A 14,236-nucleotide genomic window follows, 5' to 3' on the forward strand; every position below is an offset into this window, starting at 1 on the left:
CGACATTCGACATGCGAGTTAGCAAGCGACGTGTACAGCCGCCCACCATCGCCGCTCCACACGCAACTAGCACCCTTACCGCTATCACTATAACGACTACAATTCTATGCATAAATTAAAGTTTAAATTAACACGTAGCGCACTTCCTTGTTAATGTACACCCGATGGATTGCCAATTGGCTTACAACTGAAAGTTGATCTAAATTGATATATTAATAGAGCGCAATTTACATTGATCGTTTTATTTGCAGGTATACTGTACGTGTCAACTCCTGTCAATAAACAAGATGGGATTACAGCTCTTAGCTGAGAGTGAGTAAGGACTACAATGCCGTGCAGCGATTGCTGGAGAGCTCTGTAGGCAGTGCAAGGTGCAGCCGCGGGAGCTAATGCCGCTTGTTCTGCTGTGATGGACAGACAGACAGACAAGGTCGCTCTATTGCAACGCATTTGTAACATTTGTGTTGTGATAGGTAAAGCTGCGCTAGTTCATAATAAAAAAAACGAATTTAATATATTTTATCTTTTGTTTTATTATAACAATATTTTGTACTACAATTGAATTTTATTTTAAAACTAATATAACAATGTAAACAGTTCATGATAGCCGAGAGATCGCGCCCACGCATCAGAGTTGTTGCCTCTTTATAGAGTCTAGTAATAACTAAGATGCTTGGTTGGAATAATAACTAAGATGGTTGATTGGTTGTTTGATTTCCAACTCGCATCAGTTTAGGATTTTATATTTTCTAAAAAGACTGAGGTCTGGACTCTGGTCTGGTGGTGAGCATCGGCCGTGGCTGGTTACTACTCTAACGGCAAAGACGTACCGCCAAGAGAGTTAGCGTTCCGGTACGATGCCACTTAGAAATCGTCAGAGTGGTATTGGTAGAATCATAGATTCACGAGTCAGCACAAGGTTTGAATAAACTTGTACTTACCTCTTCCAATCAAGCCCACTGTCATCACTATATGGTCCCTTAATCGTACCGCACAACGCTGGGTGTGCGGCGTGCGGTGTCGGACACATAAACGTAATTCCATCGACGTCAGCGTCAGAGACGGTCTCTGCGGCGTGATGCTGCGGCGCGGATCAAGAGACCAAAGCTATGACTGTATCGTCACATACTCGTAACTTCAGGTGAGATATCAGTCAAGGACTTGTCATAAAATAAAAGAACCAAGTAATATTGCATTGATATTTATAGGTGGTTAGTTTAGATACTCGGCAAATACTTCGGCGAATAACTCGCACAAATACGAAAGCCCCGTTTAGATACTTGTTTCCATGATTACCAACTCGGTGGCGGTAGAACAGGCGGATGTAGTTGTCTACTACAGTTGCGTGTTGCGCTGCCGGCGGTAGGTGTTGGGGTTGTAGAGCGAGGCGGAGCAGGCGGTAGAACAGGCGGATGTAGTTGTCTACTACAGTTGCGTGTTGCGCTGCCGGCGGTAGGTGTTGGGGTTGTAGAGCGAGGCGGAGCAGGCGGTAGAACAGGCGGATGTAGTTGTCTACTACAGTTGCGTGTTGCGCTGCCGGCGGTAGGTGTTGGGGTTGTAGAGCGAGGCGGAGCAGGCGGTAGAACAGGCGGATGTAGTTCTCTACTACAGTTGCGTGTTGCGCTGCCGGCGGTAGGTGTTGGGGTTGTAGAGCGAGGCGGCGGTGCGGCGGTCGTACCGCGCCACCGCGCGCCGCAGCAGGCGGTAGAACAGGCGGATGCGGGGATGCACTGCCACCTTGAAGGTCCGCAGCCGGCTCAGCACCTCCTGCACCTGCGGCATACCACCGGTATGTCTCGCAGATGTTACTCATCTCAAGAGCAAGCAGATAAACATCAAAACCGTTTGAAGTCCGTTCGGCTTTAGATACAGTGGCAAGCCGTCAGACGACGCCTTTGTGTAATAACTGAAAGAGCTTTACCAATGCACAATCCTATTCTATCTATTCGCATTGTACGTGCCGGACTCATCGCATCACACGAATTTTTCATTTTACGGTACAAACGCAACGCAGAGAAGGTTCTGAATAGTATAACTAAATAACAATACGCATCCAACACAGAAATTACAACTGCAACATTAACTTTCCTTTGCGAGTTGCTTAAAAAGAAAAAAAAACGCAAATGTACCTAACATGTCTACCTACTTATCAATTATCTATCTGAATAACTTAAATGCGATTCGATTTCGATTCATTGTCTTGCACACAAAATCGACATCGTGCCACTAGTCTTAGAGTAAAACCGTTTGTTAAGTAGAGGAGGGTACTACGGTAAAATTGACGATTTCAAATTTCGATGGTGACTAAGCTGGATGGAAGCAGTGGGATCTGCTTTTTTCTGCATACAAGATTGTATTTTATTTTTTACAAGAGAAGAAGTAGATAACATTTATGTCTTGTACAAAATGAGCAAGTTGTTGCTGATTTTCTTAGGCAAATCGAATTAGGTGAACTCAGTTGGTTGTTGTTACCTTCTGTGAATTCAGTTGTCAATAGCTTGATATACAATGGTTAAAGAACGCGGTCGCGCGAGCCTTATTCTAAGTCGATGGGTCAAAGGTATAATAGACATATAGCGATAGGTTTAGCGCTTTGTGTAAGTTCTGTATCGTGTGAGAATAACAGAGCAAGAGATTCCGCTGCAATAGTTACGTGTTTGGCGAGCTCCGCGTCGTCAGACAACCGGCTGAAGTCCTTCTCCAGTGAGAATATGTGCGTGCACTCCTGCGACATTGTATCTGTTACTTTGTGTTGAATACAAACAGGTGCTATAGTAGACGACGTCACCCGAGGTTTCGACATAGTTATTTTTTGCACCGTGGAAGAGGTTGGAAAACCCATCAAAAGTCGACGGGAAATTTAGCAGCGTTTCTGATGTTGCAATCTCGATTATCTAGGGTAGTATAGTATTTTTTTATTCTTTACAAGTTAGCCCTTGACTACCATCTTCTGATGGTAAGTGATGATGCCATCTAAGATGGAGCCGGACTAACTTGTTAGAAGGACGATGAACATCCACACCCCTTTCGGTTTCTACACGACATCGTGCCGGAACGCTAAATCGCTTGGCGGTACGTCTTTGCCGGTAGGGTGGTAACTAGCCACGGCCGAAGCCTCCCACCAGCCACACCTGGATCAATTAAGAATAATTGAATCCTCAACCAAACTTCAATTGGTCCAGTCGGGGATCGAACCCAGGACCTCTGTCTTGTAAATTCACCGCGCATACCACTGCGCTACGGAGGACGTCAAAATCTTAGTGATGTTGACTTCCGTACCTCAGATATCGCATCGTTCTCGATAATTAGTGGTAACGTCTGATATTGATCGTTAAAAGAGACAAATGCCCGTCCGAGTTTTATTTGAGAAGTATGAAGTTCTAAATCGTATCTTCAATGAGGGCCTGGCTCTGTATGGGCTCGTAATGATTATGCGTTATACTAACAAAGTTGGACGCGCTAGTGACATATCTAATAGTATAAAATCTTTGGTCCAAATCGAATCAGTAGTCTGAGAAAATTCAAAACATCCTAACCGTATGAATTAGAACGATATAAACACCCCGATCAATAACCTCCTCGTCCTCGAGTCGGTAAAAATGTAAATAACATAGACAGTAAGTACTCACTAGACCCGCGAGAGCAGCGACACACAGCAGCGCAGCGAACATCGCTACGGCCACTACACTAGCCGCCCCCCGCGCCCCGCACAGCACCCGCCACTTCATTACACGCGCTATAAACTTCGCCAATTATTTTGCCGCCACTTTTATACCTGTTGTATTTACTGAAGACTCGACTAAAGTGGTTCCATACACTCTGGCTCAGGCTTACCTATCAACTATACTAACCCACAATATTAACATTAAAAAAATTACAAGTTTGACGTGGTGTGAACATATACTTAACTGATTTTTATTGAGTTACTAGCGGACGCAAGCGACTTCGTCCGCGTGAAACTCGATGTAAACTTTCAACTACCCCTACCCACGGACGATTCGAATAACAATTAGGCGTATAAAAATAGATGTTGGCCTATTCTCATAGATACTGAATAAGCACAAAAAATTTCATCAAAATCGTTCAAGCCGTTTCGGAGGAGTATGGCAACAAATCTGTGACACGATAATTTTATATATTAGATTGAAAACGTTAGCAAACAAACCCTTTTAGTTTAAAACTGAATGAACCGATTGTGATGAAATTTTATGTCCAAGGCTTTTTTTTTGAAGAACATAATCAATGGTTCATGTTAGCCCACAAAATATCCCTTTATAAAATAAAGTTTTCGTTTTCCTTTATAAAATAACTTGATAACTGGACTTTTTTGAGTATGCTTTGAGTTTTCAGAACACCTAAATACCTACATAGAAATGAGTTTAAAACTACACAACCATTGGGGAAGCAGACTTATAAGCCAAAACCTCGTGATTCCAAGCCATGCAGGCTAACCGCTGCATCATCGAGGCTGATAATCAGTATTTAAAGGAATATTATAATTAACAATATCTCTGCCTCATTGGCCCATATGGTTTGGACAGCGCAATGTTGGTAGACCTCCCACTAGTTGGGCAGAGAACATCAACCAGGGTGCAGAGCTGATGGACGCTGACAGCTTGAGTCTGTGGTGTCTGGAAGTTTACAAGAGGCCTATGTCCTCTCAATCATTATCTAAATTTGACTTTCAAAAAAAACTGAAGCTAAAATATGCAAAGTATTTTTTGTAGTTGCCAATCTATCTATCTACAACTAACAGACAATTACACGGAGGTTGGTTTAATTTACTTCTTTATTTAATTACTAGCGGACGCCCGCGACTTCGTCCGCGTGAAAGTCGTTGTAAACTTTCAACTACCCCTATCCTACCCTACCCTACCTCTACCCTACCCTATCTCAACCCTACCCCTACCCTAACACTACCCTACCCCTACCCTACCCTACCCTTGCCCTACCCCTACCATACCCCTACCCTACCCCTACCCTACCCTACCTTCTTTATTTATTATTTTTATTCTTTATTCTTTATACCCCCCGCGAGTCGCATCGAGCGCGGCAACCGTTACACAAAAATAATCCATATAGCATGAATTAGTATTCACGCGCGATGGCTTAGCGTATTTCTTGTATAACTTTGGTGTTTCTTTACCGATTTTTATGATTCTTTTTTTATTGAATAGGTAATAATGTTAACTTTTTTAGCTAGGGATGAGTGATGAGTGTTATAAACATAAGAGTAGACAGATATAATTAGAAAGCTCCGAACTGCTAAGCTATCGGGAGTTACGCGTGTTATTGTGAGTCAACCATAAAAGATCGACATATATATGCTGTTGTGTTTTTATAGATAATTTTAAGGAGAACATTTCCGTCATACATGATTTCTATGTATCTTTAACCATTAAAGCTGTACACGCGACGGAAGCTAAAAAAATTGAGTAACTTCTCCCGTTTTCTCAACATTTCTCTTCACTGCTCTGCTCCTATTGATCGTAGCGTTATGAAAAGTATACTATAACCTGCCCAGGAGTATGTTGAATAATTGTACCAAGTTTCGTTAAAATCCGTCCAGTAGTTTTTGTTTCTATAAAGAACATACAGACAGACAGACAGACAGACAGACAGACAGACAAAAATTTTACTGATTGCATTTTTGGCATCAGTATCGATCACTAATCACCCCCTGAGAGTTATTTTGGAAATATATTTCATGTACAGAATTGACCTCTCTACAGATTTATTATAAGTATAGATTTCACTTATATATTACAACTTTAAATATGACCATTTTAAATAGGCACATTGCCTAGCTGGAAATTATTGTAATAGTTCAAAGGACTTACAAATATCACAATCCTAAGAAGACTGCATCCTGCGGCTCGCTTGAAGTTGTCAGTCCACCTGGTAGGGGGTATATCAACCCTGTCAGTTATTGTAACAATTATAAAAGCAATAAATTAAATTAAATTTATTTATTTCCTTTAATTTCTTTTTATTTCATTTTACAGAAACAAGATATTCCAATATCTGATAAAAACAACATCAGGTATTGATTTTAACAGTCTTTGACATCCTTTATACCATACCACAATGTTTCTGGCCCACTGTTGTATGAACTGTGTTTATGAGTTGTTGGTCTTCCTAATTTCATTGGTATGGTTCTATGGCATTCTTTTCATAGGTATAAGTTTGCTTAATATTCTGGAAATTAAAACATAGCAAATCATTATTATTTATTGTACATTGTTAGTCAAGCCTAGCTGTTACCTAGGGACGGTTTCACCGCCTTTTGATAAATGTTGCTTTTTAAGTGTACACATAAGTTTTGTAACTTTCTTACTTTAAGTTTGTCACTTAAAGATAAGACAAAGACAATAAGCTACACTTATCAGAAATTGGTGAAACTGAAACCAGCCCTAATGAGCCACTTTGTGATAAGTTGTAGTTGTTTTCTTCACTTAATAAGCACTATCAGATATTAATGATAATGACCGATAATTTCATGAAAGTAAGAAAGTACTATAAAATGCCTCAGTACTATAAAACCCGAGCCAAGGTTCAAACCCAGGACCCTCATGATCTGAAGCCACATAGGCTGATAAATGGAAATTATAGTATTTATTACCGGCTGTTAAAAATATGTATGTCTATAAGAAACCAAACAGATTTTTTGTAACTCATACTTGCAAAAGGAAGATATTCATACTAACTTTAATCATATTTTGTATTGATAAATGACACATTCATTTATTATGAAACACAGCTAAAACTCACATGATACGGAGTATCAGTCATACTATGGTTCATAATAACTTAGTATGAATAACACTCACTATAGTTTAAATTCCAAGATCTATGGCACTTACATTTATCACTAAAGATTTCCACAACTTGATGTGAGCTTTCCGCTTGACGAGCTAAACTCATGCGCAGCTCTCTCAGCCTACTCTCACTCTCTGCTATATATGCATCAATGGACAAATTAATGTCCAACAACTGTTTATGCAGCGTAACTACGTTTTTAGTAGTCGTACAAATATTTCCTATAGAAAAAAAATGGCATAAATACTTTAAATATATAAAATCTCTTAGACTTTCATTCACACAGCAATATCCTGCATGTTTTTTAATGTAGGTAAGCAGGTATACGTCTAAACTTATACATCCTTACGTTATTCGCAGTATTAACGTCGTGTTATGAATAATAGTCTTATGGACAACATATTTATTAGATACACATGACATAGAAAACACTGAAGCTGACGCTGTATTAATTCCGTGATTAAAAGGACAATGCAGTGTGAATCCTGTGTGAAGACCTCACCTAATAAATGTGCAGCTTCCAATGCATAATCTTCACCGATCTTATCGTCATAGTCAGTAGTTGAATCCATCGTACGTTTGCCTTATCAATTAGAATAACATAGGCAATTATTTCTGATGGGCCTTAATTATAACACACGAACACGATTAGAAATCACAAGTTATTATTTTTTATGAATTCATTAACATAAGTTCAAACAATTGACAGAAAAGATCGTTTTGTTTTGATTTGGTTCGTTTTGATATAATGTCAAAATTTGACAATGACAACTGACATTGAGCTCAAGACATTGAGCATTGAGCTCAAGAGTTGCCAATCCATTGTCTTAATTCCCCACAAAACAAAGCAAAATTCAGGGAGAAAAATATTTTCTTCTGCTCAACAAATTCTTAATTATGTAGAAATAAAGGAACAAATTAAAGGTAATTAACAGCTTCTGTTCATGTTTTTAGGGCTTTCGCCATATTCTAATTTTATTAAAAACCTACTAGCGGATTCTCGCCACGTGACCTCATGAAACTCAAAAAAAGAGTGCGGATTTTCATCCTCCTCCTCACAAGTTCCATCTTAGATTGCATCATCAGGTGAGTTTGTAGTCAAGGGCTAACTTATAAAAAAAACTCGATGTAAACTTTCAACCCCTTTAATTTCACCCCCTTATTTTAACATTTTTGCATGTTTAATATATTCTCTGCCCCTATCCTATTCTACTCGCATCCTACACCTACCCTACCCTACCCTACCCTACTCCCACTCTACAAATACCCTTCCGCTACCGAAGAGCTACCCTTGCCTACTACTCTCTACCCTACACCCACTGTACACGTACCGTACCCCTAAGTTTATTAGTATAGAATTATAGATAGTATATTTATGTATAGAAGATAGGTAAATAACAAGTACTTAGTAAACGCAATCAAGAGCTAAGTTTTTTCATCATCTTTGTAATTACCGCAAATGTTACGTCTATCTGGAGCCCTACACAAGGGCTTTGTAATGAGCGCGTGAACTACACCGTTACATGTATGTATTCCACCCGCAGGGACGGACACCTGGGAGGTAGTTCGCACCTCATTATGCTGCTAATCCATACTGATCCGCGCCATGTGCTCTAGTGCGACTCTGTATCATCTTTAGTTATCGTGTATACACATTCATGATACTGTTAGATAAAATTAATATCTTATTGTTATACTTATTAAACTTCCATTACTATCCTTCAAAGTGCCCCACTTTGAAGGACGTTATCATTCCACGCTCAGCGTTGTGTTGCTCTGTCTTTAGCTGATGGTTCTCAACTTATCGGTGTGCCCTAGCATATACGAGTATGTTTGTTAAGTCTATTAGGTTATTACGTGTCAGTTACCAGTGTCATCCAAACTACCAGATCTGTATCAGGGATTCACCATCACCAGCTGCTCTAAGCGTAGCTGGATGTTGTGTTCCCAGTAGCGGACTATACGAGTTACGACGCTGTGTATATATACTGATACTGACATACAACGGTTCTTCGAGCTATGTATTCAATACTCTGTTATTTGTATCGATACCTGACATCGTACTAGGGGATACTTATGGAGATTTGTTTCGTTTTTGTTGCCCTCTACCCGCGCCCGCCCCAGCCGTGAGTGGCTTATTGACTACGGACAGAGAATGTTAAACGATTCGGCCGGTTAGGATCCTTGTTATTCATGTGTATGTTTCGTTAATGATCCGAGGCGCAACCCAACTACTACTAAGTCTGGATGAAGAGTGAGATCTCAAGTTCCATTCGTGACTAAATTACATTTAGGTTTTTGTTTCTGTTGTAACCAAAATCCAGTCAGAAACGAGGACAACAACAAATCACATAGCTGCTCGCTGGGCACCACTGCATCGATGAACCAAAATTATCGCTCGTGTCGTTCTCATGTGAGACAACGCACTGCGCGGTTCCACGTCGACTCGAAACGTCGTGGATGAGTTCAAAACGCGCGTCACAGTTTGTTACGCGTTTTAAACGTATGTGCGTTTAAAGTAAAGCGAGGATATACATCTGTTCGATTGAACATGCGTTACACACGCGCAATGCCGCTCGACTTTTGAACTGTTCTACGCGGGACAAATACTTGATCATTAATTCAACATGGCCTTAGGGTCCTACGTGTTAAAATGGTGACTTCAATCAGAGAGCACAGTGTTGATGGACCCTTTAATGGATCGATGACATCAGAAGAGAGAGAGTTCAAGGGAATGCTAAGTGTACCGTGGTGTCCGTAAGGCCCTACAAAATGCCAAGTCCAGCAGTGAACCAAAAATAAATGAGAATAAAGTATTTTCCCGTTCCGCAGTTTCCGTAAGTCGGTTAAAAAGGGCAACTCTGCTGTAACTTCGCGAAAGGAAAGTTTAAGTAAGAACAAAAAACAAAGTGTGTAAGTGGGCCAAATAAAGTATTATCTGGAGTTTAGCAGCGCAACACGAGCTAAGCGGGCACGCGTTTAATTACCCGCCCCGCGTCCCGCGTCCCTCGCCCCGCGTCCCCCGCCCCGCGTCCTTCTCTCCTCTTGTCCGCAGCCACCGTCAGGTCAGACACGCCGTGCATGTTGAGTAGCACGCAGTTAGCAACACTTTGGATGCGTCAAAATTAGTTACTATTCGTGTTTAGGTCAGTTGATTAACTTACAGTACTAGTTGAGCTTACTGTGCCGTGGGAGACTAACATTCTGAAGGACCACAGTGTAAAAATGGATAAATATTATGATGTCACAAATGAACTAACTAAAAATGGCTATGTAGTTCGTCTGTACGCCGTAGAAGTAGGTGCGAGAGGATTACCAGCATAATCTCTGTATAACTTGCAGATCTTGGCCTCTCTAGAACTGCAGCAAGTTCTATATTAAAATGAGTATCCAAAGCTGCTCTAATGGGATCTTACCAAATTCGTGTGGAGAACGACACGAGCGGAGAAGGGGAGTGTTGATCGATCAACACTCCTCAAGGAAGGAAGGATGTAGGGTTAAGGAATTTGAGTGGTGTCAAAAATTTTGGATTGGATTTTTGACACCACTCTAACGTGAACATGATTTGTATAACTATTAGGATAAGTTAGCTTTAGTTTCTTATAAATAAATAATTAGTAGAGCTCATCTACTGAGGATTACCTACCTACTACCGCCATGCTTATGTCTGCAGTCAAACACAGTGCCGGATTAAGACAACTGGACGTCCTAAGCAATTTTCCCCTGAGTGTCTTTAAGTGAACTACAAAGAAGTAATTTTAAAAAGTTGTGATAAATTGAAACCCCCGGATTTTGAGATGCGCCCGCCTTGATTTGTGCCCTCCCTAGACGAGATGCCATAAGCAATTCTTTAACTATGTTATAGGCTATTTCAGCATTGCTGCATTGACCAATATATCCGACGAATTCAAGCAACGTCACCTAGAGCTGGCAGTAACTTCTGTACGTACATTTCACACTGAAACCTCGTCCTCAGATAACGTTGACTGTGCAATGTACATTACAAAAAACGTAGAGGATAATCTGTCGAATCGCTTGAAAATTCGTCAATATTTCGCGGAAAAAAGCAAAAAAAACAAATTATTTCTTATATATAATGAACTTTCGCGATCGCCTGCTATTTATTATTAATATATTTTTATTCCACAGCGAGAGAAGCAGGCTGTCGATGTTGATGTAGAAGCTTTATCCTGTTGGTTGAGCAACAAAACTCGTTTACACGAGAGCCGATGTTTCCGCCAAATCATGACAAATGTAAAGTGGGGATCAGCGCCGCTCCCAATACTTTACAATACAGGGCCGGGAGGGGGAGGGGGGTCCTGAACAGCATCACTATTACTTACCAAGACAGTTGTATCGGATCTGATATTTATTGCGGACCCTACGACGCTTGGCTATTGGGTTGAGTTAAGGAGGCGTTGGTGTTACGTTCCCATTGTTTCTGCCGACCACCTAAGCAGAGCAGTGCGACGCCAGCCGGCCTCGTCGCTCCAGTGTTTGGCCTGTGCCTTCGTACCATGTGCTCCTGGGTAGTGTTGTGAATTACCTACTGAGCTTTTCTCTTCTGATATATTTTCCGCAAAAACTCTTAGCCCAGTGTGGGGAACTTGTTGGTATTACTATCCGTGCTTCGGAGAGTAAGATAAGCCACCGGTTAAGGTGAGCCAACCCGCATTAGAGCAATAACGATGGCCATGATATGAAAAATTGTTTTCATTTTTCCATATTAATTTTCACGATTTAAGCAAAGTTGTATAGTACTAGTTTGTATGAGTACAACAGTAGGCATCGAACTTAAGACCCCGTGTACTTCAGCACCCATAGTATTTCTGAAGTAATAGGCGGAAGTATTTTAGTTTTAAAATACTTTTTCTTACAAGTCGGCAATGCTCGCAACTCGTTTAAATATAATTTTTCTCCGCGGACTCCATTCCGCGCTGCGATAACAAAAATCGCCATTAATTTATTTTGAAAGACATTCATACCTCTCATTTGCGCTTTTATTAATTGTTATGCGAAAGAAAGAGACGGCAACAGGCGGAACAAACAGCGCTATTTTATATAATGAGGAGACTTTATCAGAACGAATGGTGCAGAAAAAATGGCTTCGCGACTGAACGTGACTCTCCCTCCTCCAGGTGAGAAGTCTAGTTAGGGGGGGAGGGCCCAGCTGTGGGACTGAGGTAAGGGTGACATTTAGTAGCTTTACACTGAATAGCAATTTTTTTTAATGTATCTTAGAAAAAATTTCTTACGCCTTTTTTGACGCAATTATGATTTCAAATTCCAGTTTGGTTTTATCTAAAGATTTGTCTCTTTTAAATCAGGTTCAGATAAGGCTGTTCGTACGTAACTCAGTCGCCGTCAGAAAATTAAAGCAGTTGTTCGTTTGATATTTAACATGGGTAAGGCATTCTTGCACTACCCAGCGCTGAGCTGTACGAAGCTCGGTGTTTCGCAAGTCAGTTCGCCAGCAGGTCGCTACGAACACAAAAGTAGTCTTTAATTAATAATGCCCTCCCCCCTTAATTAGCTAATAACGTTAATTGAACTTTATCATCTCATTATCAAAGTACCCTCGCTCGGCAGGCGGTTGTCAAATTCGTCGCAAACTAATTGAAACTTTATATCTTGGCGGAAAGGAACTAATATTGCGTGTATAATTAAGATAATTTGATGGATTGAGGAAAGGGATTAGTGTTGTGTAGGCAAAGAGATGGATGTAAGATATCTGCTTTTTATCTTACTTAATAGCGAACTTTATACTTGTTATCGCCGCGCAGGCCGCTTTTAAATTTACATGCTTTAATAAATAGTGTAAGAAATATTTACATGCTTTAATAAATAGTGTAAGAAATAGTAGTCTGTCACGGATATGACGTCGCTCTATCTTGTGTTGGTTTCAGTGCACTCGTGGCGTTCGAACCGTCCACATCTCTTGTTGTGTAATTCTTTATGGGTTACTTGGGATAGGCGGGGAGAGTGACTTGAGTGGAAAAGGGGAGTGTTTGATATCAGTCAAGGGATCCTTTAACCCTACACACATCGTTCACAAGTATGTGACTTCACTCTAGGTCATTCTCTGCCATTCTAGGGTCTTATTTTGGTTACAGTTTGATTTGTTAATTAAGTTGTCCTGACAAATGTTGTGTATCATAACCTTTGTTCGACATTAGTAGTTTTCTTATTTTTGTAATCACCCTTGAGTCCGCTAAAATACTTACTAGCGAACGCTTGCAATGATGTTCAAAACGTTTTTTATTCCTTACAAATTAGCCCTTCACTATAACCTCACCTATTTAGCAAAGTAAGATGGAAGCGGGCTAACTTGTTAAAAGTAGGGTGAAAATCCGCACACCTTTCAGGTTCTATACGACATCGTACTGGAACGCTAGGGTTCCAACCGTACTATAATATATAGTAGTGTACTATATTTTAGGTCTGCGTACTGTTCACAATTGAAGAAATATATACCTAGAACGCAAAAATACTATATTTCTTACATTAATTTTCGACAACAGAAATAGTGTGCAGGTAGTATGAAAGTGTCTATATTATTGTTGGTTTTCATTAATTTTAAAATTAAACGAAAAACCACAAACACATGCCACAAAACTTTTTGTCTATAAAATATTATAGACAAAAAGTTTTTGAAAGATACCAAAGATGCTAATTGCCAATAATTATAGTTTACACAAAAATAAATAGGCAACAAATATATAATTATCATCGTCATTTTGCTTAATCCATAAAAATACTTTATTTAAATCTGTAATATACTATATTAAAAAAAAAATGTTGGCAACTCTAGTTATATCACGCCCGTGCTTCGAAGAGCACGTGAAGGCGATCCTGATCATTATCAAAACAACAAAAACATTACGTCATCAATGTTCTGTATTTTTGAATCCAAAACAGCGGTTTAAAACGACTCCTCGGCCTCGATTTCGCCGTTTCATGGGATCCGTTCAAATATTGTAACGGTTTTACTGCGCAAACAAAAATGAACTCTATCTGTTTGGTAGTACAGTTGCAATTCGCTCGCGCTCACATTTACGTATTCAGTAAGAAAATTTGCTAAGGTCGTGTGTTTAGGTTTTCTGATAAGAATTTAGTGTAATGGTGAATAATAAAGTATTTGTCTGTGCGTAGCGGCGTTATGTAAATGCGCTCGCGGGCGCGCCGAGATAACAGTCGCCATTGTGCGGCGGAACGACAACCCTTACTGACATTCTTTTATTGTTTTTTGAGGGAAAGACGGTTGCCATTGAAAATGTCATTTAGTGGTTTGGCTTTTACGCAGTGGCGCATTTTAGGTGGACGTGGATCCGAATCCAGATTTCGATTTATTTCTAATTCATAGTTTACTTATTTTAGGGAAATGCATCATAAAATTATGACAATTAATTATAATTAT

General features: G+C 40.1%; 1 protein-coding gene across 2 annotated transcripts; it reads right to left on the reverse strand.

Moving 5' to 3' along the window:
- Nucleotides 1-467: 467 nt before the first annotated feature.
- Nucleotides 468-7,574, reverse strand: LOC112056012 (uncharacterized). Of its 2 annotated transcripts, XM_052887087.1 has the most exons (5): nucleotides 7,322-7,574; nucleotides 6,864-7,040; nucleotides 3,630-6,198; nucleotides 2,654-2,725; nucleotides 468-1,773 (listed from the first exon to the last, which is right to left on the reverse strand). In XM_052887087.1, the coding sequence occupies exons 3-5, from the start codon at nucleotides 3,726-3,728 to the stop codon at nucleotides 1,606-1,608; spliced, it is 339 nt and encodes a 112-aa protein (XP_052743047.1). In that variant the 5' UTR covers nucleotides 3,729-6,198; nucleotides 6,864-7,040; nucleotides 7,322-7,574; the 3' UTR covers nucleotides 468-1,605. The 2 variants fall into 2 exon arrangements, with proteins under 2 accessions (XP_052743047.1, XP_052743046.1); XM_052887086.1 differs by lacking the exons at nucleotides 6,864-7,040; nucleotides 7,322-7,574 and having other exon boundaries at nucleotides 468-2,725; nucleotides 3,630-3,700.
- Between the last annotated feature and the right edge of the window lie 6,662 nt (nucleotides 7,575-14,236).

The sequence above is a fragment of the Bicyclus anynana genome, chromosome 18 (genome assembly GCF_947172395.1).
Source record: "Bicyclus anynana chromosome 18, ilBicAnyn1.1, whole genome shotgun sequence".
Taxonomy (NCBI): domain Eukaryota; kingdom Metazoa; phylum Arthropoda; class Insecta; order Lepidoptera; family Nymphalidae; genus Bicyclus; species Bicyclus anynana.